Here is a 22,908-nt window from a genome sequence, read left to right on the forward strand (position 1 = left end):
CGGCAGCCATAGGCGCCTTTACGTGCCAGCGGCCCGACCACCCTGTTGCCGCGTCCTTCGCAATTCAGCGTACCAGCTGCGAGTAAGGATGATTAGCCTCCCCAAATTATTAATTGTTATTATTAGTTTACATTGTTTTCAATGTAAAGTATGCATTAAAAAGTTTGACTTACATGACTATGACTATAAGACCTGTTTGACTATAAGACCTGCACATGGAGAAGTGAGATTCAAGTGAATTACACTGATGTTTGAACGAGACCTTCAAATTTACAAATTTAGATGTTTGAATATAAATAGTGAAGTTGAACCTGGTCAAAGAAGATATTTTGGGGGGCAAATCACAAATGCAGTCATGTACATGTATCTACCGTACATGTATACCGGTACGTATCATAACTTACATTGGAACGAAAAGGAAGGTCAAAGCGAGTGAAAACTTTGTCCGACCAGCAAAAGAAAAATTATCCACAAGCTACAATTACAAAGTTTCAATTTTTATGGCCCCCAAAAAATTAAGTACATGTAGCTGGTCAGGGACTGTTTCCGGTAACCCTTTGATCGGGCGGAGTGGGTCGATTAAGACACAATGGCGTGCGGTTTGGACTACTTCCCCAGGTATTCATTGCTTTGACACGGCGGGATAGATGCGCACAATGGCCTTTGGGACACAAAGCCCCACCCCCCCCCCAATGTAATCCCAAGCCTGTATTCTGCACACTGTACGTATTCACATGTACACAGCAACTTTGCAATATATGAAAGTGGCCAGACATGGCATGCTTGGTCACTAGAGTGAGCGCGGGATCTATGGATCAAGGATCAGCAACAATAGGGACCTGGGGGAAATCAAACACTGATCTGTTTGTTACACAACTGGAGAGGATTCGTACACAAAGACGGAGAAAAGAAAAAGGGGCAGGCACATGCATGACCTGTGCTGTATGTTCTCGTTACATGCACTACAAGCAGTGCAGCAAGTACACGCTACAGTCCCCCCATGAGAATAGACTGACATTCCTGTCCCTTGATCCAAAGAGCTTTTTAGGACTGAGAGACCGAAACTCCAGAAAATTCTGAGAGACCGAAACTCCCGAAAATTGTTTATACTGTGTACATGTTTACAGTGTGTGTTTATGTGCACAAATGTGCAGAATCTTATTATTCAGTGCACTTCCAGTGATCTAGACCTGGAATGCACTACATTTTTGTTGAACTGTTGGCCATGTGATCACTGTCTGTTTTGCCTAGCGGTTGTGAATACGTGTACACAGAAGAATGCAGTGTTTGTTAGTAAGGATAGGAGCGTTGGACTTTTGGATGCATCCATAATTTTTGTCAAGAAATGCACTTTTGTAAATTTATGCAATGTCTGTACCGGTACTTGTTGAGCACGCCAACCCCTATCTCCCCCCCCCCAAAAAAAGAAGAAGAAATGAATTGGATTTATAATTTTCCAGCATCACTACACTTATTAGGTAAAAACTTAATGAGACATAAAAAATCCCAGATTTTAAGTTTCAGATCAATTAGGCCCTTAACTTTCAAATAATCATGATTGGGTAGCATCCGGCTTCACACACTAAGGCAGGAACAGAATCTCTAAAAAAAAGTCAGCTGGAGGAAAAAGCATTGATGACCACGCCCTTGGACACAGAGCCTGCATTTTACGGCCTTTAAATTCAGCAGTAAACTGAAGTCCAGTTTGTAGCAGGATGACAAGTTCACCATGTTTTGTTACTATTTAGCAAAGATATGCACGGAATACTGGTAGAATGACATGCTGGATGGAGTTATAATTAAAATGAGGAAGACATACAGACTTATTATCGCTATTATGCCCTACTCCAGGAAGTTGTTGGACTAAGGACTAGACTTAGTGTAAACTTACACTACATGTACTCTAGAACTTGTCACAATGCGTGGGAAAAAATGTTGAATACATGTACACAGTGAAGTCTCAAATATTACTCCAGTAATTTTTTAACCTGAATTCTTTTTCCCTTGAAAATATAAAGTAAAAACTAGAAAGCACTCAGAGAGTGCAAACCTCCGCCAAGTTTTAACAATTCCCCGCCATTGTCAGTACATCCAAAAGAAATACTCGTATAAATTGTGAAGAATCCTTTACAAAATTCCTGGATCCAGACCCAGATCCGGATCACTTCCAAAATCTAATCGATTTGTACTTGTACCAAGGACCTCCCTTAAAAAATTGTTCATGCAAATCCGTCCGTAACTGTTTGAGTTATCTTGTGAACAGACAAACCAACCAACTAACCAACAAACTAACCAAATTCAATGAAAACATACTAACCTCCTTCGCGGTGCCTCAGAGGTAAAAATGGACAGCGTCAGATTAGATTGAGCCAAAAAGTTAAATTTGTAGATGGAGGATACAAGCCAGGTATCTGGGCAATTCCACGGTTACTCACGTTTCATTTTTGATGTACTTTTGAGTTTCCTTGGGCTGTAATTACCATACTGAAAAGGTTTAATAACTGTTATCCCCATGGTAGATAGAGTAGACCTAGACCTACCTAAGCACCAAAGATGACATCCAGAAAAATGTGTTTTGTATGATAAACAAGACGCTTAAAATTGGTTACACATGTTACGAAAATGTAATGTGAGTAACCGATTTTGTGCGTCTTGTTTATCATACATAACACATTTTTCTGGATGTCATCTTTGGTGCTTAGGTAGGTCTAGGTCTACTCTATCTACCATGGGGATTTATTAAACCTTTTCAGTAAGGTAATTACAGCCCAAGGAAACTCAAAAGTGCATCAAAAATGTAACGTGAGTAACCGTGGAATTGCCCTAATGGATTTGTACTTGTACCAAGGACCTTCCCTAAAAAAATTGTTCATGCAAATCCGTCCATAACTTTTTGAGTTAATCTTGTTAACAGGCAAGCCAACCAACCAACCAACCAACAAACTAACCAAATCCAATGAAAACATAACCCCCTTGACGGAGCCTCGGAGGTTAAAATGGACAGAGTCAGAACAGATTGAGCCAAAAAGTTAAATTTGTGGATGGAGGATACCGGTACAAGCCAGGTATCTCAAGATCAAGATTTTGACAACAACACCCCACACATGTGCATGTATGTTTGTAGCACGCACGCACATGTACATTTGTTTTACAATTTTTATAATTAAATCCTAACACCTTGCACACAGGTGTTCCATCTGGCTGTAACCTTACGGTCCACAAAAATAGGTTTCCTTGTTAATAATAACAGCATGGGATGATTTCCTTTGTTTGTTTGTAGTTACACCACAACAGGAAAAGGTAAACGCAGTCTGGCAATATTCTGGGCATGTTCTCAAACAATTACTGCCTAATTGGTTGGAATAAAAACTTACTTCGGGGTTCGAGGTTTTTCTGTTCACCTGTTTTCATAGTAACAGCTACGTTTGTTATTTTTTGTGGCGAACCATACTGTAAAGGTTTGTGATGTTAATGACTAAGTGTGTTGACAAAATCCTTGACAAATTCTCCACCGCAGCAGGTAACCTTGTGGCCTTGTACACAAATATTTCCTGTTTTTTATTTGGAATCATAACTTCATTCGTCAGTTAGGAACTAAAAATAATTTCTGGGGAATGATTTGCACACTGGCTTGTGCGTGAACATGACAATCATTAAAGGGAATGTACAACATTTGCTTTTGCTGCAAATTTCAGATATAAATGGATTTGGAGGACTAGGATGTTAAAGCAAATATTGTTAAACTGACTTGTTTCAAGTTTTGGGCTTGTAGATGCTGGAAAAAACAAGAAAATAAATTATGTTCTTGTACCGGTAGTCTGGTTCCCAGACAATCCCTGAAGATAAATTGGAACAATTTATAGACATTGGGGAATTGTAAGGTCAGAGAATCAGTCTAGCAGGCTTGCACCCCTTCACAGGTGTATATCAATTGCAAAGAAAATACGGAATGAATAAATATGAAAAATAAGGAGCAGTTTTTGAAAAAAAAGGCAGTTTTCTCCAACGCTGGTCGGTCGACCACCTGACCAACATGGACAAGTACAATTCTTCTTGAAAATGTCAGCACACCAGGAGCCATGATTTTACAGGATGCTTCAGACTGTCATTCCCTAACAATCCAGTAAGGTATTTTGCGATAATTTGATCATTTCATTTTTTTTTATGTTTGCAAATGTTGTATCGTCCCTTTAAAATCCACCTGAAAGTTTGATTTTAGTAAATTATGACATAAAAGCTAGTAAAAATTGTATGTATGTATTTAAATACAATGTCTGGCTTTTTAAAATAGCTACATACTGGTAGCTTGTTTTGACTACATTTTGTCATGTACCGTATACATGTACGTCAAGGGCACAATGACAGATCAAATGTTCATGTGTAAAACAACTTCGCACCTGTGCTAGAAAAATAGGGTGAAAGCTGTACATGTTAAGAAGTGCTTAAAGGGATACTTTCAACCGGAATGCACCTGTTTGGGCTCTAAAATGTGTTTATCATGAAATGATAATACGGTGGAGAGATCGTTAAAATAACGTTCACTCAACTACCGGTATACCTTGAAAATCTGCAGTTCTTGTGTCATCCAGTTATTATTATTATCATGTGAAGGAATTTTGGGGTACAAAGTTTTGGTCCTCAAAAATATTGAGCTGTTGGAGCGCTACTAATCCTTTAGCCACACAGGTTTTTTTTCTAGAAATATTGCTTGAAATACATGCAGTCGCCTGATTTTCCAACGTGAAAATGTTATTTGCTTGGCATGCATTACATGTATGCGACGCTGGTCTTACATTGACTGCATTTTCTCTGTTTTCTCAATATGTATAGTGTCCACTTAGCCGAAACTTCAAACAGTATGTGTTTTGCCTTAATGTGTTATGCCCCCAATAAGATTTGGAGCAATTAAAAAAATTCTTTTTTACTTCAAATGAAAAAATGAAGAAAAGAAAATGCACAAAAAGCAAATGATCGTGTACACCTTTAATGTTGTCGGTCTGTATACCTGATGACATTCTGAGTTGTTTGAAACCACGGAAGGTGTAATTTTTTAGAAATCAACGCTGGCAGTGTGTCACCGCTGTGTTTGTAAAGGGGAAAAAAAGTTGGTCTTGGCAAAGATAAGACCATCAGTCATTTCCTCTCCTTCCAGTTCGCCTTAGCTTAACTCACTGACCCCGTGATGTGTACTTTTGTAGCGATGCTTACCCTGCAGTTGGCACAGAGTTGTCAGTGACTGATGGATCAGGGGTAAAAAGGCTACTGCATATGAGCGCAGTTTCTTATGTGTGTCAGCAATGAAATCCAGTTATAAAAATGTCGTCCGTGTACCTGTACAAGACCTAAAAAATTTTGCATACGTTTTGTCAAAATATATTGTACCCACTGTTCTGAAACTTATGCACCCTGCTAAAAATTTTGAACAAAAAAAGCTAAAAAAAAGCTAAAAAAATTATGCTACCATCCTACCTAGCTGTAATTAAGCACCTAGGCCCTTATTGCTAGGAACCATCCTCAATCCTCCAAAATTGTGCACTTATGCGCGAATGAAGGATACCCGGTACCTACTGCCTCAATCATTCAAAATCCTCCAACAGCCCTGCCTCTCTAAATGCATTCATCTCAATCCTCCACAATCCCCCTCTTCTTCAAACACCATTCATTCTCAATCCTCCAAAATCCTCATGTTTCTCAAACACCATTCATCCTCAATCCTCCAAAATCCACATGTTTCTCAAACACCATTCATCCTCAATCCTCTAAAATCCTCCAATACTGCCAGGAGGATTTTTGAGAATTAATAATAACAACAGGCATTTATATATAGCACTTTTAAACGGGGTATCAAAGCGCTTTACAATTATTATTACCCCTGTTCAAGGGGCAAACACTCCTGAAACCTTCCTAACTCCCATGATGATTGAGGAGAGTTTGGGTTAGGCCAAATAAAATAAGTCTCCGGTTTCTGGTATGGAGCTTGCCCAAAAAGTAGTGCGGCGACGCGGCTTTTTTTTTTTAACTGTTTTTTTCTTCTTCAAATGTCGGCTGATGACTGCAAATGGTGCCCGACTAAACTTAGTGCAAATACATGGGAGTCCAGAGAGGCCACATAAAGCTTATTCTCGATCATAACCCCATATTAAAACACGTTAAAATTGTGCAGCAGCAGGATTCCAGTCAAACCAGTGAGTTTGGCGGTTTTTTCATCATCTTTCATCATCTTTCATTGAAAAAAAACCTTTTTCATTTTGCCGACGCGCATGGTTACGGCGACGCGCACGCATACCAGAAACCGGAGACTTTTTTTTATGGCCTTATTGGTAATATGAGTATCAGTAGACAATTACATAATGTGGAGTATTACTGAATGGATGCCCGGAATCCACACAGTACCGGTACTGTCACAACATACATGTAATCTGATGCATGCTATGTGTCAGTTTGCCTACATGTACTTATTTTGAAGATAACTTTGTATGCCAAAGGTCTGTGCTCTATGGTTCTACACATCTTTACCATGTGCATTATGGTCTCCAAGTCAACCCTGCTTTGCATGTCAGGAATTTCCACATAAGCCAGTCTGTTGCACGTGTACGTATACACATACTGCATCATTCAAATGTACTTAAAGTTGATCTCTCCCAATTTTATTTTTCAAGTTTCACCCCACAATTTTTTTATAAATTTTGCTATTAATTTTTTGCTAGCAAATTATTAAATAATAATCACTTTTGAATGAGACATCAAACTTAAGAATTTTCTTATATTTAATAATGGAATAATTACTTTTCCAACTTTGAATTATTTGTACCCCGACAATAATTCAGATTTGCATTTTGTAATGCAAAAATGCATTTTGTGCATAAGAGGCATTAATTAATCTAGCATTTTTTGAAGAGGATTGCATAAAACATACTAATAAGATGAAGGTAAAGTAGATCATATGCAGCGATCCAAAAAGTAACTGAAGAAATTATTGTTAACAAGCTTACTTGGTTTAAAGATGGGGCTGGCAGTAAACTCCCTGTGAAATTATTCTTTCTGGCACGCTGTCATTTTGAAGAAAACAATAAAAGAAGGCCATTTCCAAAGATGCGACAAGTGAGGCACTTTTGGAAATTTCCGTTAGTAGTTGGTTTGTAATTGTGAATGGGTGAACACAAGGGTTGGAAGGGTGCTGAACAACTAACCTGATAAAGTTTTAGCTCGGTGAATGCTGTATATTCCGAGAAAACAATATTCTACAATCTCGATTTCAATTTGAAAGTTGCCGAGGCATGTTTTGAACGAATTATAGCAACCGCTCGTACGTGTGCGTCTTGTCAATGCTTGCGCGCACCCATTCACGGCAAAAAGGAACTACGGGTACTAACAGAAATTTCCAAAAATGCATCTGTAGACTCATCTTTGGAAATGACCTTTTTGTAAAAATGTTTTCTTCAAAATGACATCATGCCAGAAAGAATAATTTTCACAGGGAGTTTAGTGCCATTACTATTTTTAAACGAAGTATGCTATTCAACAACAATTTTGTCAGTTACTTTTTTGGATAGCACTAAAGTGCAAATAAAAATTTTAACCATTAGGCCCAAAAAAATAAGTCTCCGGTTTCCGATGGTATGCGCGCGCGTCGCCGTAGCCATGCGCGTCGGCAGAATGAAAAAGTTTTTTTTCAATGAAGGATGATGTCTCAAAACCGCCAAACTCAATGGTTTGACTGGAATCCTGCTGCTGCACAATTTTAACGTGTTTTTAGATGGGGATATGATCGAGAATAAGCTTTATGTGGCCTCTCTGGACTCCCATATATTTGCACTAAGTTTAGTCGGGCACCATTTGCAGTCATCAGCCGACATTTGAAGCAAAAAAAATCAGTTAAAAAAAAAACTGCGTCGCCGCACCACTTTTTGGGCAATCTCCATACCAGAAACCGGAGATTTTTTTTTTTGGCCTTAAAGCAAGTTTTTTTAAATAATTAGAAACTTTAAAAAGAACTTATGGACCTGTGTTCATGTACAATTTACATGCATGTATGCATAAAACATCAGAAAAATCACATCAAGTACCGGGGTAATTCATTATCAATTTGTTTGAAGAAGAGGGAGGGGTGGAAGAGAGTGGAGTTAACCCATGTAATTAAATTTACACCCATTGAGATTTTTATTCAAGTACTTGTATTCTCCCCTGTCAGGAAACCTTACTCTTGCATATCAGTTGGAGGTCAACTATTCCAACTTTGATATGTGCGGTGTGGTTTAGTTCCGCAAATATTGACCCAAGATTTATGACAATATAATATAAGGTTACGATGACTGCGGTGGTGGAGATACTTGCACATGTGTATGGCATGTGTGTACAAGACTGGAAGTGTATGGACTGTTTATGACTTCTATAATAAACCACAGGTCCACAAATGTGCATTTTTGTGGCATTACATAGATACACGTATGTTGATGTATGTTTATGTACATGTAGTCCCTAATGCAAGTTTTCCTTGCTCTTTGCTCAATAACATACTATACAAATATTGAATGCTTCGAGTGGTGTAGTAAAACTAGCCTCCCGAGGTGATCCATGGACATTCTATTTTCCCGAGGCGAAGCCGAGGGAAAATAGAATGGTCCATGGATCACCGAGGGAGGCTAGTTTTACTTTACCACGAGATAAAGCATTCAATATTTGTTTTATAACACTTCACCCACAGATTCTGCTTGATTTTAATATTTTAAATTATATAAATCTGAACACAGTTGAAATAAACTTCAATTTCAATACAAAATTGGTGGAAAATGTATTTCTCTCTTCCAAACTACCCCTTCACGAAATGTATGAACCCAAGTCTGCGGCGCGCTCTCTTTGGAACAATACGCGCTACTTGCAACGCGCACACCAGCATCCATTTGCACACAAATACCGCGCCGTGGAAATAGTTCTTTGGTTGCTAATGGTATAGTACTTTGGTTGCTACGGGTATAGTACTTTTGACCGTGCACAGAAGGATAGCAAAATTAGAAAGTAACATGTGACTCGCTCTCGGCCAATCAAGACACAGAATCTGTGGGTGAGGTGTTATAATACAAACTACATAAATGTGTACTGTGGATTGTAATGGCAGAGTAAGATACATTAGGGTTGTGCGTTGGAACCGAGTACCCGAGTACCCGATCACTGATGTCAGGAATAGGTTCCAGATTATGGGATCGGGTACCCATAACCAACTTTACTTCTCAGACAGTGGAAAAGAAAGGTTGTGAATGTCATTTGTGGAGAATTTTCAAAATGAAATCCAGGCTACATGTACATGAGAAAACAAAACATTATTCACATTTATAACGCTCGCGAAAGTTGCAGTTTTCACCATAAAGCTAGCGCTAATTACTGTACACTTACACACTTGTATCTTTTCACATTGATGCACTGATGTGGCAGTAATATCGTTTGGACCTTTATGAAAAATCTGAACAGCAACTTCCGATATTTGAATTTTGGGTTTGGGCCTCTTTAACAGGTACCCATTTTTTGTTTTTCAATCGGGTACCTTGTTCCTGTACTACCCATAAATGCACACCCCTATCATACAAGTACATGTACTTAGAGGAACTTTGTTTGAATTCTTTGTTGTTGTTGAGGGAAGGGAGTAGGGATGGAGTTGATATCGAAGAGCAAGTGTGGGAGAGGGCCATTAGTCGACTCTTGGTTGATTTGTGACGTCCTGGGCACTAAAAGTAATGTGTGAATGCCTCCTATCAAGCGATGGTCAAAACGTCATCACATAACTTCTCGGTCCTGGCTCCCTGCTGTGCATTATAATGCGTGCGGCTATTGGTAATTATACAACACCTGAATAAATCCCAGTCATCTGATTGGTGGATCGTTGATCACGTCATTGAATTATTCGTACCATTGCACTGTGCGCGCGCGCGTGCGCAGCGCACAGTGCAATGGAAGTTCTATTGCACTGTGAATAGAACTTCCATTGCATGGTGTCGCTGCTGCTGGTGGTGGCGCTGTTTTAAATCGAGATAAATTGAATATGATTGTTCTTAACCTGTCGAACAGTTTGCATTAATATAGATATGATGAACTTGTCGCACTTTTAAACAGTTTTTAACCTGAATAAATTGACTATTAAAAGTCAACCAATCAGATGACAAGGATTTATTCAGGTGTGGTATAAAACAAATAATGAATGTTTCACGTACGTGCAATGGTAAGAATAATTTCATTCGGTGACAGATGAAATGTTCCATTCCACTCGGCTTCGCCTCGTGGAATGGAACATTTCATCTGTCACCTCATGAAATTATTCTTACCTGTACCATTGCACTCACAAACATTCATTATTTGTATACCAGTGATGGATCCGTGCCCGCGTTCCGATTCCAAATAGTCGACTTGAGTTGTCCAGCCATCCTCCATCTAAGTAAAGTGACATGTAGTCATACTATGGTTAACCACAGTCCTCGTTTAAACATGCTGTTCAATGTCAACCTCAGCTCCCATTAATATAATGCATTGCACATTTTTTGGGGGGAGGGGGTGGGGGGTGGTAGGGGTTAGGCTTGGCTACAGTTAGATTGTAATGGACTAGTATGCCTACACACTGGTTCACATGTACAGTTTGCAACATGTGTGTTCCTAGCTCCATGGTTATGTGGGACTTCTGAGCACATTAGCTGTGTTTTTCCTTCCATTTTTGTGGCCACAAGAGATGGTCTGCACATCATGTACACATACCTAAACTAAATGGCCTGTCTACATTAATTACTTCTTGTGGGAAAATATCCCAAGAAGTACAAATTGCAATATTTTTCCCAGATGATCTAGACCACCATTGATCCATGGATCTGTACTGATTGGGCCATGGGGGATGCTACATGCGCCCAATTTGTTCCTCTGGGTACTATCATCAACCCTCTGATCTCATCATGCCACTGAGGTCCCGATCCCCAAAATACGGGCCCTGATCCCTCTGATGTGAGCAGTTTCAGTTGGACGTGGGCGTGAGGACGTTCCAACACTACAGTGAGCTATCAACAGTCTTTACTTTGACATTTACATCAGGGTTTCAGGTGTATGCCATATGTTGTTGTGATTGCATTCCAGTTCTGACGGTGGAAATATATGTAATCCATCCTGGAACAGATTCATGACATGATTAGGAGGTAATGAAACTGATAACGATCACTTCCTATAGTTTCATGATCAGTCTTTAAGATACGGATGGATTGAGTCACCAGCAGAGTGAAATGTCATTTTGAAAAGAAGAAGCTGTGTATTCTTGATAAACTTGAGAGTACAACATGTATACGGACCAGCATCCGGGGATAGAGTTGACATTTTTGGGACGTGAAAAAAAAAAGTTGCAATAATTTCATTTGGTTTTTGAAAAAGTGCTCAACAGAGTAGCTACATTTGTACATGTACCAGTACAATATACACTCATACATGTACATTTATCAAATGAAAATGTTGCAAGTATTGTTTCAATATGTGCATAAATAAGGTAGCCTGTGGCTATTCCTCACAGATTTTTGTTTGGTCAAGTTTGTTAAATGTTATGATTCTAATGTTTTCTAATATAATGAACTTTATTCCACACATTAAGAAGGGGATAATATTGTGATGAAGCAGTTATAAATGTGTGGTTCTATCGCTTCTAAGGGCCTGCAGGTCGCTCATGATAACAGCCCTCCATTCGTAATATAGCTTTTTAGTCAAACAAAAAATATGACAAACTTAAATATGACAAACTTAAACGAGTTTTTGAAACCATTTTAATCCATATTTTCTATAGTGCACATGGTGTGTTCAACATCTCGGTCAAATAAGTAGATCTCAAGCACCCGGTTGTAGCCGGTGCGTGAGGCATGAACTACCGGTACGTGGGAAGAGCGCAGGGTCTCGCAACCGGTTTAAACATTGCTGTTTAAACAAATCAACGTTGATTTTTAGGTTCATAACCGCCCGCCTCGATTTTCACTCACGCCCCGATTTTTTTCATATTTTTTTTTTTTTTTATGAAAGTGTGTTTTTTTCTCTCAAAAAAGTGTATTTTCCAGACAACTTTCTCACCAAATCCACTGGCATGGTCGCACTGATTTCTCCCCAAACTTTGTGCACGCACGATATTCTGAGCACATCGTGCGAATTTATAGTGCTAATGCATACATCATCGTATAGTCGGGGAACCATGACGAGTCGATGTGGTATTGATACAACAACGCTCTAGGCACCGTACAGTGAGCGCGTGTTGTGCAGTTCCCCCTGGTCGTAACGTTTCTAAAGTTCAAAGTTTGACATCTAGCTGGCAAGGGTAGGCCAATTGTTGCATTGTTTGTTTGAACACTCAGTCAACTGTAAACCTAGTCTGCTATAAACTGTGACGTTCATTACCCTTTGAAATTCTAGACATAAACCGTAGGTCATTAAACAGCTGACTGGTACTTAATATTAAGTAGTTTTCATTTTGGTTGTGTCTTCTTTTAGGTTTATCTGACGTTGTCTCCTCCATTCACTTTGAATGTGAAGAAGTGGAATTTATAAAATATAAAATGTAAATTCCCCTCCCGACCGATTTGTTTCAATCTTGAGTGATGAAAACCTAAATATCAATGTTGATTGGCCTTACATGTAAATGCTAGAAAAATGTGTCCATTAACACAAAGCATATATATTTGTGTTCGTTTTGTTTTTCAGGTGAACACAGATGGTCTTGTGACGTTTGCCCCGGTGCAAGTAGAGGGGCGGGCCCCGTACACATTTGGTGTCTCACTGAAGAACAGCCGAGTGGAAACCATTGCCCCGTTTGGTGCAGACTATGATACCAGGTATGTTGGCATGGGCTCCGTGCACAAGTACCCCCTCAACGGTAAGAACGGGAGAGTTGGGGGAGACCATTGGGAGAGACATTGCTGATGCCTAACACTCACACGAAGATGCTGTGGCATATTGTGCTGTGGTCCAATGGTAACGGTGTTCAACTCGTGTGCCGTGGTACATGAGTTCAAATCCTGACCGTGGGAACGTGGTGCTGGTGCTCTTGAGCAAGGCACTTTACCACTATTGCTTTGTCCTTCGGATGGGACGTAAAGCCGTAGGTCCCGTGTGTTGTGTAATGCACGTTAAAGAACCCAGTAACACTTATCGCTAAGAGAAGGGGTTTGCCCCGGTGTTTCTGGCAGTGGTTGCAATATGCGCCGTAGCACCTTGTCAACCCTTATAGGTGCTACATAATGGGTCTCATATTTCTCATATACTTTATTTACCTTTCTTTAATAATAGACATAATTTCCAGCGCCTTGAGTACCTAATTGTTGGTAGATACGTGCGCTATATAAGACTCCGTTAGCATATATACAGAATAAAATTAGATGTGCGTTCTGCGCGCCATACGATCTAGAACCAGTTCATGGCTCTCGCTTAGAGCAAGAGTTTTTCTTCCATTGGGCAGGTTCCATGTACGATTTTGCATGCATAGCCTAGAGCAGGAACAGGAAGCAAAATTATCAAATTGATCTACCGGTAGATGTTGTTACATGCAGCCAAACTGTGATGTATATGACCCAGCCCATCAAAATGATTCATTCAGTCACATATCATGGTGACAACATTGAGCAAAATGTCTGTTTAATCTTTCCAAGTCATCCTTCAGTACAGTTTGACCATAACTTGTAACAACTTTCATTCTTTTGGCCTACAAGTTCCCATTAGTTAACAGTTTACATGTACCGGTACCGGTACACTGTACATGTAGTTTGAATAGCTCTTATTTTACTTTAGATAATTCCTGTCACAATTCTACATGTATTTCTAACCTAGGATTTACTAGCCACCAAGCTTTTCCAACCAAGGTTATACTTCTAAAGTAAGCCTGCATAAAACATGTACATGTATGTAGTACTGTACAAACTGGTCATTGCAGTACATTGAATGCCCATTGTACACACATGTACATTTACAATGCAATACCATTAGGTATTGCTCTGTTTTATGATCCAGTAATGCAGTTACCCATAACTGTAACATATCGAAGGTCTCTTTAAAATAACATACACTCCATGTACAGAGTTCTTCCATTTCACCCAGTGCTTGAGGCGTTTGTGTTGATCTACTGGCATATTTCATTTCTGAGGTCATGGCGTGGCTGTACAGCCAGATTTCCCTTGGGGGAAAATACTACTATAACTCAAAACTGATAAGTCGGTTGTACAATCTGTTGAAAGTGCAGTGATTTGGACCTTTACAAGTCTTTGGGGAAACCTGCAAAGGATTTCTGAAAAACTTGTCAACTCTTCCCCCCCCCCCCTGTTTTCTGAAGACTGAGTATTCCAAACCGTTAGTACATGACGAACTTGGTCTTTGAAGACATTTTTGTTGGAGTACATTCGGTTGGTCAGTCGGTCTGTCGGTTGGTCAGTCGGTCTGTCCCTGGAAAATTGATAAAAAAAACAGCCCCCCTAAGTTTCCCATAAAATACACAATTTAAATTTTCACAAAAAAGCAAACAAAATAAATCACACACTTCACATAAATTGTTTTTAACGATTTGTGAAGTTATTATTAAAAATGTTGTAAATTTTGGAGGCAAGATACATGTATGTGCAGTAATGTTATAGTCCAGTGGTATACAGCGCACTATAATACCACGTGAAAAAGCAATATTTTATGGGAGACTTAGGGGGCTAATTTTGGTCCATTTTCGGGGACAGATTTAGCGCAGCACGATTTCCATGTGGGAGGCCTCGAGGCGCGTGGAACGGCGTGGGGGATGCCTCGGCCTGGGCTTGTTACGCACAATCTCCGGTAGACTTGCATGCAAGACGGTTCGAGCTTATTGTGCAATCGCACAATATTAGCTTTTTCATTAGGCAGTGGGACTAGGATACATTTACCAAAATGTGTCAGTCATCTATGGGGAGATGTGGTGATTGTTTAAAGGCACAATAGGAACATTTGCAATTCAGGTGATTCACAATGCAGTGTGCCACCAAGAGTTTGCCACGAAGAGTCAACTTTTCAAGTTTACGGTTTACAAAACATGGCTCATTTGAATGCGTTTCAGTAGACAATTTGAGCTTATTTGTTATAGATTTGGGTATAGCGTTCTGCCGCCTTACCAAAAATCATTTCATGTTGATTGTTTAAAGGCAAAATAGGAACATTTGCAATTCGGGCGATTCACAATGCAGTGTGCCACCAAGAGTTTGCCATGAAGAGTCAACGGTTGACAAAACATGGCTCATTTGAATGCGTGTCCGTAGACAATTTGAGCTAATTTGTTACAGATTTGGGCATAGCGTTCTGCCGCCTTACCAAAAATCACCACATTGATAAAAAGAAGAGAAAAGATCAAACGAATACTCGAATCATACGCTTATAAAACTACTGACCGGAAAAACAAACAATGTCAAATGTCCCGCGCTGCGAATTTGTCGACCATCTCCCACAATGCACTGGGAAAAATGAACTCTCTGTGGCAAACTCTTGGTGGCGCACTGCATTGTGATTCGCCCGAATTACCCGGAAATCCACATACTTAAAGATTTACTATGAGAAAATCTTTGCTCAAAGTGAAGATAGGAAATATCCGGTTTTGTTGATGAGGGCGGGGAACGCAAAGTTTAAAACCTGCATTATTACAATCTGTGTCAATAAAGCATGCGAGACATTTGTCCTTCGACAGCATCCGTGAAATGTATTGAAAACATAAAGAATGACTCAATAAATGTAATGTACTCTTCCATGTTCAGCTGGCTAGGATGACATTGCCCAGATTGATTGCAGCTGTTTCTGTTATGTCTGTACACATACTTCGGATGTTCACATTAATGCTGATTACTCTGACTGTGTTCATAAAAAAAATATGACTTGGTGAAGGACAAAACCCAGTATAAAATGCTGATATCATTAGCAGGACTAATAGGTCAGCATTTCTGTTGCCTATAAATCGTGCCACCAATACAGATTACATGTACTTTCAACATATAGATCTGAATAAAAGGCAATTTCATTGGAGCTTAAAGCACAGGAGTGTGCTAAGCTTTGAAAAAAGTGGCTTAGCCAAAAAGAAATGGTTACCAACCAAAATGTAATATCACGTGACTGGTTCTAATTCTTTTCTTTTTGACAATTGGACAAACTGACGAATAACATTGGTTGAATCATTGGTACTTTGAACGCACGCCTTACATTAGCTGGTTACCAGCGAAATTCCGTATTCATCATTATAACACCTCACCCACAGATTCTGTGTCTTGATTGGCCAAGAGCGAGTCACATGGTACTTTCTATTTTTGCTATCTTTCAGTGCCCGGCCAAAAGTACTATACCCGTAGCAACCAAAGTACTATACCATTAGCAACTAAAGTACTATACCATGGCGCGGCATTTGTGTGCAAATGCATACTGGTGTGCGCGTTGAGCGTTGCACATAGCGCATATTGTTCCGAAGAGAGCGCGCCACAGAGTTGGGTTCAAACATTTCGTGAAGGGGTGGTTTGGAAGAGAGAAATACATTTCCACCAATTTTGTATTGAAATTGAATTTATTTTAATTGTGTTCAGATAGGATAATTTAAAATATTAAAACCAAGCAGAATCTGTGGGTGAAGTGTTATAAAAACAAATATTGAATGCTTTATCTCGTGGTGAAGTAAAACTGGCCTCCCTCGGTGATCCATGGAGCATTCTATTTTCCCTCGGCTTTGCCTCGGAAAAATAGAATGTCCATGGATCACCTTGGGAGGCTAGATTTACTACACTACTCGAAGCATTCAATATTTGTATACTATGTCAAATTATGGATTTGTTATTGTGACTTATTCGCCTCAGGTGGGGCTCCGAATCTCAAAATCCAGACAAGAATTAAGAATTTTGGCATAAATACTTGAAGGAGCAACCTTTTTAAACCCCCAAAATAACAAAATCTCAAAATCGCCAAAATCGTCAATTCGCTGGTATGTCAGCTCAGCGGCAGATGTATGTCGCAAAAAAGTGAAATTGAGTTATATACATGGTTGGAAAGCCCACAACGTAAGTTTTCATTTGGTAAATAGCGCTCCATAGCCCCTCCCGTTCTGGAGATATGATAAATTTGCATATTAATTACTTCCTTGGAGTTCAAATTACACAACTGAGAAAACAGGCTTTGAAATAGCTGGCTTTGTTGTAGAACGACAAAATGATGCCCACAAAATGGTTGTTTTTTCCACTTTGTTCATCAAAATCAACTTTTCTGTGAGTGAAACCTGAAACTGTAGGTAATAAAGATATCGTTCATGACAAAAAATGAGAATCACATGTTGACAAAATTGTCACCCTCTCAATGTTGAGTGGGCCATTTCACAATAATGCTCAGCGCGACTTAATACCCTTGTGGAGCCGGTCACATTATTTTATTATTTTTCTATGTACAGCATGTGTGATTCCCAGTAAAAGTTACCAGAACCATACATGGTAATTTCAAAATTGGCTTGGGGTATAATTGGGCTCACTGGTATTTCCAGAATTCAGCACGAATTCAGTCATATCACCCTGGTGTCTCATTTTGCAGGTATGGAGGCAGTGTTTCCTATCGGGAAGCCTTCGGGACGGAGGTCCTCAACAGAGCCTCGCGAGACGTCAGCCAATTCTTTGGGCGGACAGACTTCCAGGCCAGGTCGCTGATGATAGCCACCTGGGATGGGCTGTCTTTCAAGGATGAAGAAGAGGTTAGATGCAATTTGTTTTATGAATTGGCCAATCCAACCTGAACATTTGAAGAAGGTGCCTTAACTTTTTTCTTCTTTTCTCTTAGGTTGTTACCTTCCAACTTGTAATGCCATCGGATGGAGACCAAACCTTTGTCTTCTACATCTATGAAGATGCGAACCGAGCAGCGACCAACGACTACCGCATCGTTGGTTTCAGTAATGGTGACGGATCTCACTTGACCATTGGTGGTCATGTCTCAAGGTAAAAGAACCAGTGACACTCCTGACCCCCTTTCACCCCCTCCCAACACCCCCACTCCACCCCCCCCCCCACTCTCAACACCCCCATGCCCCACCCCCTAAAATGGTAGTAATGCCATCTATCACAGGAAGCACGTGTCATTGTGTGAACATGGTCAATGGAATATTCTTATGTTTCCAATGGTTCCTTCTATTCTGGATACTCGTCAAACATCTCAAGCTTTTTAACCTCTGGGTAAGATGGCCTTGATAAATTTGAATGTGTTAAGTACATTGGTTATTGAAAAACAAACTTCTCATTCATAGTATGTAAGCTGCGGACAGCAGCTCAAGAAATCGTCTTGTCTCTCGGTTGGTTAGTAACAAACGTCAGCGAATGCCTTTTATGGTTATAAATCACCTTGTCCCTCAGGCGGGGGTGTATATCAAGTGCTCCCTGCCCTAAGGCCCAGGCCCCCTGGGTCTCCACTGGTGAAACTCAAATTGTGAAATAAGTTTCAGATAAATTCCCCCTCCTTCCCTTTCTCCCAAATCTTACTGCCAACAGATGATTTTAATGTTTTTTTACCAATATTATAACATGTTTTAGGAGTGATTGTCTACAAATAAGATTTTCTTTAAATGAAAAATCTGGTTTTAAGTGAAATATGTGTCTGTAGTAATGATGTGCATGTGCAAACCCGACCCGAAACCGACCCGACCCGAAACTGACTTCGTTTGTCCATCTTTTCAGTCAGGTCGAGTCAGTTTATTATCAGGTTTATTTTCATTTTTGGGTCGGGTCGGGTCGGTTTAGCCATCTTTTGAAAAAAACGAAATAAACCAAAAAAACCCCGAAATAAACTGAAACAGTTGAGAAATTTAGGTGATGCAAAATTATTGACAGTCACTGTGACCGCAGCCCTAGTGTGGTGTGGCCACCGAGCGCACTATCAAGTTCCCACGGTATTAATTTCTCCAGTCGGATGGGACTGACAGTGAAATAGATACATTGTAACAGTTTTCATGATACCGCGTGATGATACCATGCGTTTGTTCAATAAGCGGAGTTACTCTCGATCAACCAACTGAGTATGACATAGAGAGAGACAATGATTTTGCAAAAGAATTCATGCCACGTGGGTAAGGGCAGGCACCAAAAAAGTGATCACTTTGTCCAAGCCTGGTATTTGGGTTTTTTTTCCGGTTCGGGTCAGTTTTACCTTATTTTTTGTCGGGTTGGGTCGGGTCGGGTCGGGTCGGTTTGAGGGAGTTAAGATCGGTTTCAGTTCGGATTCGGTTTATATCTGTAATGTTTCGGGTCGGTTTGGCTGGGTCAACCTGACCCGATGCACATCATTAGTCTGTAGTGGAGGTTGGTAACATCTCAGACATATTCCCAAATTCCAAGACATTACAAGTTTTAACATGTAACTTACCAAAGCCAGTTCAAAATCAAATAAGGAAAAATGCTTGAATTTCATTATTTCATTTTCTTATTTTTTATAAATATTTATATATATTTTTTGTGCAAATTGTCTTTTGTATCTCCAGCTTCACCAACGTGGGCAAGGGTGGCATGTGGGCGTGGCAGGTGGGCGGGGCTAACTTGGGCACCAGGGGGTTCGCCAAACCCATCATCGATAGCTCTGTTGTCAACACTGACGTCAGCGGTGGAGGTGGAGGTGGAGGTGGTTCTTCCACGTTTATTTTGCAAGGTGGCGGCTCTGCAACTAGCGGAACCACAGGTAAAGCTTTACTGGGTATTTAATGGGGAACGACAAACTGACATGTACACATGTAGGGCTGAAAAGCTCTAAATAGTCCAGTCACTTTCTTTGTTCAACTTTATATTCCTTTTTTAAGCACTGATTACAATGTCCCAGTGAAGTTGAATAGCATACAGACCTATTTGGTTTGAGGAAAACCATCATGAACACATCTTAAATTTCAAACCTTCTTGTGATGGAGTTGCTCTTTATAAAAAGATGTTGATTTTGCTCGCCCCAGGAGGCTCTGATGCCGCCGGTGCAGGAGCGGGAGATTCGACCCAAGGGGGTGGGGGCTCGACCTTCACTCTCGTTGTGGGCGACGGCACGGGCCAGTCGTCCACTGTCAGCAGAGGCTCATCTGTCCCCGGTGGATCATCGACCACAGTCGTGGTGGTCGGGGGAGGAGGGGATGGAGGACAGGCTGGGGGACAGGCCGGGGGTCAGGCCGGGGGGCAGGCTGGGGGCAGGCTGGGGGGCAGGCCGGGGGACAGGTTGGAGGGCAGGCCGGAGGGCAGGCCGGAGGGCAGGCCGGGGGGCAGGCTGGGGGGCAGGAAGGAGATACGATTGCTGGACCAGTGCGGGCTACAGGTGATCAGGCCAATGGAGATGGTGCTGGAGGTATGTATCTCTCTATCCGGTTCATTAATAAAAACATCACACACGTGCGCGAACCACTGATACATGTAACTAGCACCCATTGGATAAATGCTTGAGCTGCGTTAACTTCCGGTTCCATTTGTGTTAGGCTACACCGTGTAAAGTACGTATGGTTGAATTGAGATGACGTCACATTGTATTTAATGGGTATTCATCAGTTCGAAGGACGCTAAATGATCAGTGGCGGACACCTGAATTTTGTGTTCTTTTTATTAAAATAGACATAACTTGGGAATAGAATATGCAAATTTCGTGAAGTTTTCACAGTAACAAGTCAGTAAGATGTACTTTATCCCTCTGTTAGTTTTATGAAATGGTGCAAGCCACATATTTGAAAAAATATTTATTGTAATTTTGTCACTTTCTTTTTGATTCACCCAGTACACTCCTGGTTTCACAATTCATGTATACCACAGCTTTTAAAGGAAAATATGGCATTGAAATGCTCTGTCGATTTAGCTAATAAGTAAAACACTGTGCAGCCGCTGTCATAATGCTCTATGACCTTGCTAGTGTACAACTTGAGATGCGCAGTTCTTGTCATAAAGCAAACGTGCATGCATACGTTTGCACTGTGACCATGACTTACTCAACAAGCGTGTGTGATTCTAGATGGTAACGAATGGGATTAGGATGATTTTTTGGTCTTTATATTATTATTTATAGTAACCAGATCCATATTTTCTGACCAATTTTATTTAGTAAGCTGAACATAAGCTGGTCACAAGGAATAAACATGTACGCAGCGCATCATTTTGGACTGGTAACCCGCTCATGCTAAGAAAATGTTTCTGTGCTCAGCATATTTTGCGTTCTAAGCAGGTCCACAAAACTGGCCGATGAAGTCTCAAGGTTTATATTTCTACAGGTTTGGATCCACAACAAAGTTACCTTTTCTTTCTCCTAGCTGGTAGATTTGACGTTGACTTCAACGTAGACGGAGGGCTGAACCCGGACTCGGGAGACGTTTGTTCCACCTGTCACTCGCAGGCCAGCTGCCAGAAATTCTCTGACGGCTACTGCTGCGTCTGTCCGCCCAACCTCTTTGGAAACGGACTGCAGTGCTTGGACCCACGTAAGAAGAATCTAGAATGGGTTTTTTTTTGGGAGAAGGGTGGGAGGGATGTCCGAAATTGGTGACAATTGGCTACTCTTTCTCAACTTCGCTTGCTATTAATCTTAATTTAAATAATTAGATTCAATAAAAGCATTATTTTTTTTTTTTCTGGTGGTAATTACCTTTACATTTGTAATCGCTTGTTTAAATATAACTGTATTGTACTTACATTATCCAACTTTGTATTGGTTTATTGGAGAGTGCTAAATAAATGTCAACTGAATTGAATTGAATTTAATGCCCGAAAAAGAGAGGGCGCTTTTTTACGACTTATTAGGACTGGGGGACACTCGAGTGGGGAACCTGCCTCTGTGTATTGGTTTACATGCGTATTGCGCATAAGCTCAATGGAGGAGGGGGCATGGCCCTTCCAAAAACGAGCCCTTGTTTTTTTTTTTTAAGTGACTTTGCAAAAAATGGCAGCCACTGCGTACAGCACCATCTGTTGCTTGAAAAAATATTGGTTGAAGTGGTCAGAAATTGCCTCAGACCGCACCACAAAGCATCTAAAATCCAAAACAAATTGGGGGCCTTAAGCCGGCCCCTAACCCCATCGTACCACAGAGCATTGGGGGACATTTTTTTGGTCGGAAGAAACAGTGGATGAGCAATAACAAAGGAATGCCTTTGTCAAAGCTCATTAGAGTAGCTTGTGAGTTGAATTGGGACTGGAGGCCTTGTGGTGGACTTGCAGGTACTTGTGATGGACTCAACTACATAATGATAATAATAGTGGGTGTTTATAAAGCGCACGTATCCACCAGGACTGGTGCCCAAGGCGCTACATCATTATTACCCCTGCTCATTGGGCCCAAATACATTCCAAATACCATCTCAGCTCCCTGGAGAGTATACAGCTCGATGCAGCCTGTACAAGGAAGCGAAGTCAATCACAACAGCCATCTATGCCCTCACAGGTACCCATTTACTCCTGGGTGGAGAGAAGCAGTGAGTGACAAAGTGCCTTGCCCAAGGGCACATGCACCATGACCCCTGGCTGGGCTCGAACCCACAACCTGCAGCTTTACCCGCAGACCACAAATCCAATGCCCTTGACCACAAGGCCACAGCACTCCACATCCCTGATCTTGTCTTAACCTTTTTTTCCGCAATCCAGAGGGTAGACAGCGCTTGAACGGTCTGGTCTCCGGAAACGTGAATGGCGTGTCCTTCCAAGGTGCCAATCTGCACTCCTTCATCAACCTGAACGAAGCCCGGACCTACACCGCCGTCAGCCCCTTGTCTCCCTTGATCAGCTACTCCCTGCAGGCTGTCACCCCGGCCGCTGAAGTCATGGCCTGGCTCTTTGCCTTACCCAGCGGCAAGGGATATAACGGATTTATGCTCACAGGTAGGTGCTCTAATGAAAAATATAACATGGCTAAAGGGTGGATAGTTGATATTTGCTTAAATTGATAAATTAGTTCTTG

At 40.8% G+C, this 22,908-nt stretch overlaps 2 protein-coding genes across 28 annotated transcripts in view; both read left to right on the top strand.

The window, feature by feature from the left end:
- LOC119721544 (PE cleavage protein A-like) overlaps window positions 1-22,602 on the top strand; it is a 30,180-nt gene extending 7,578 nt beyond the window's left edge. Inside the window, exons 2-8 of the mRNA XM_038191624.1 lie at window positions 12,700-12,830; window positions 17,554-17,710; window positions 17,797-17,954; window positions 19,487-19,680; window positions 19,943-20,326; window positions 21,269-21,436; window positions 22,598-22,602. Of these exons, the coding sequence (XP_038047552.1) occupies window positions 12,700-12,830; window positions 17,554-17,710; window positions 17,797-17,954; window positions 19,487-19,680; window positions 19,943-20,326; window positions 21,269-21,436; window positions 22,598-22,602 (1,197 nt within the window). The remainder of the gene's footprint in view (window positions 1-12,699; window positions 12,831-17,553; window positions 17,711-17,796; window positions 17,955-19,486; window positions 19,681-19,942; window positions 20,327-21,268; window positions 21,437-22,597) is intronic.
- The window catches only part of LOC119721169 (fibropellin-1-like), a 56,507-nt gene continuing 55,001 nt past the window's right edge, over window positions 21,403-22,908 (top strand). For all 27 annotated transcript variants that reach the window (XM_038191059.1, XM_038191043.1, XM_038191054.1 and 24 more), the window contains exons 1-2: window positions 21,403-21,436; window positions 22,596-22,829. In XM_038191059.1, the coding sequence (XP_038046987.1) occupies window positions 22,772-22,829 (58 nt within the window). In that variant the 5' untranslated portion in view covers window positions 21,403-21,436; window positions 22,596-22,771. The remainder of the gene's footprint in view (window positions 21,437-22,595; window positions 22,830-22,908) is intronic.

The sequence above is a fragment of the Patiria miniata genome, unplaced genomic scaffold (genome assembly GCF_015706575.1).
Source record: "Patiria miniata isolate m_02_andy unplaced genomic scaffold, ASM1570657v1 HiC_scaffold_13, whole genome shotgun sequence".
Lineage (NCBI taxonomy): Eukaryota > Metazoa > Echinodermata > Asteroidea > Valvatida > Asterinidae > Patiria > Patiria miniata.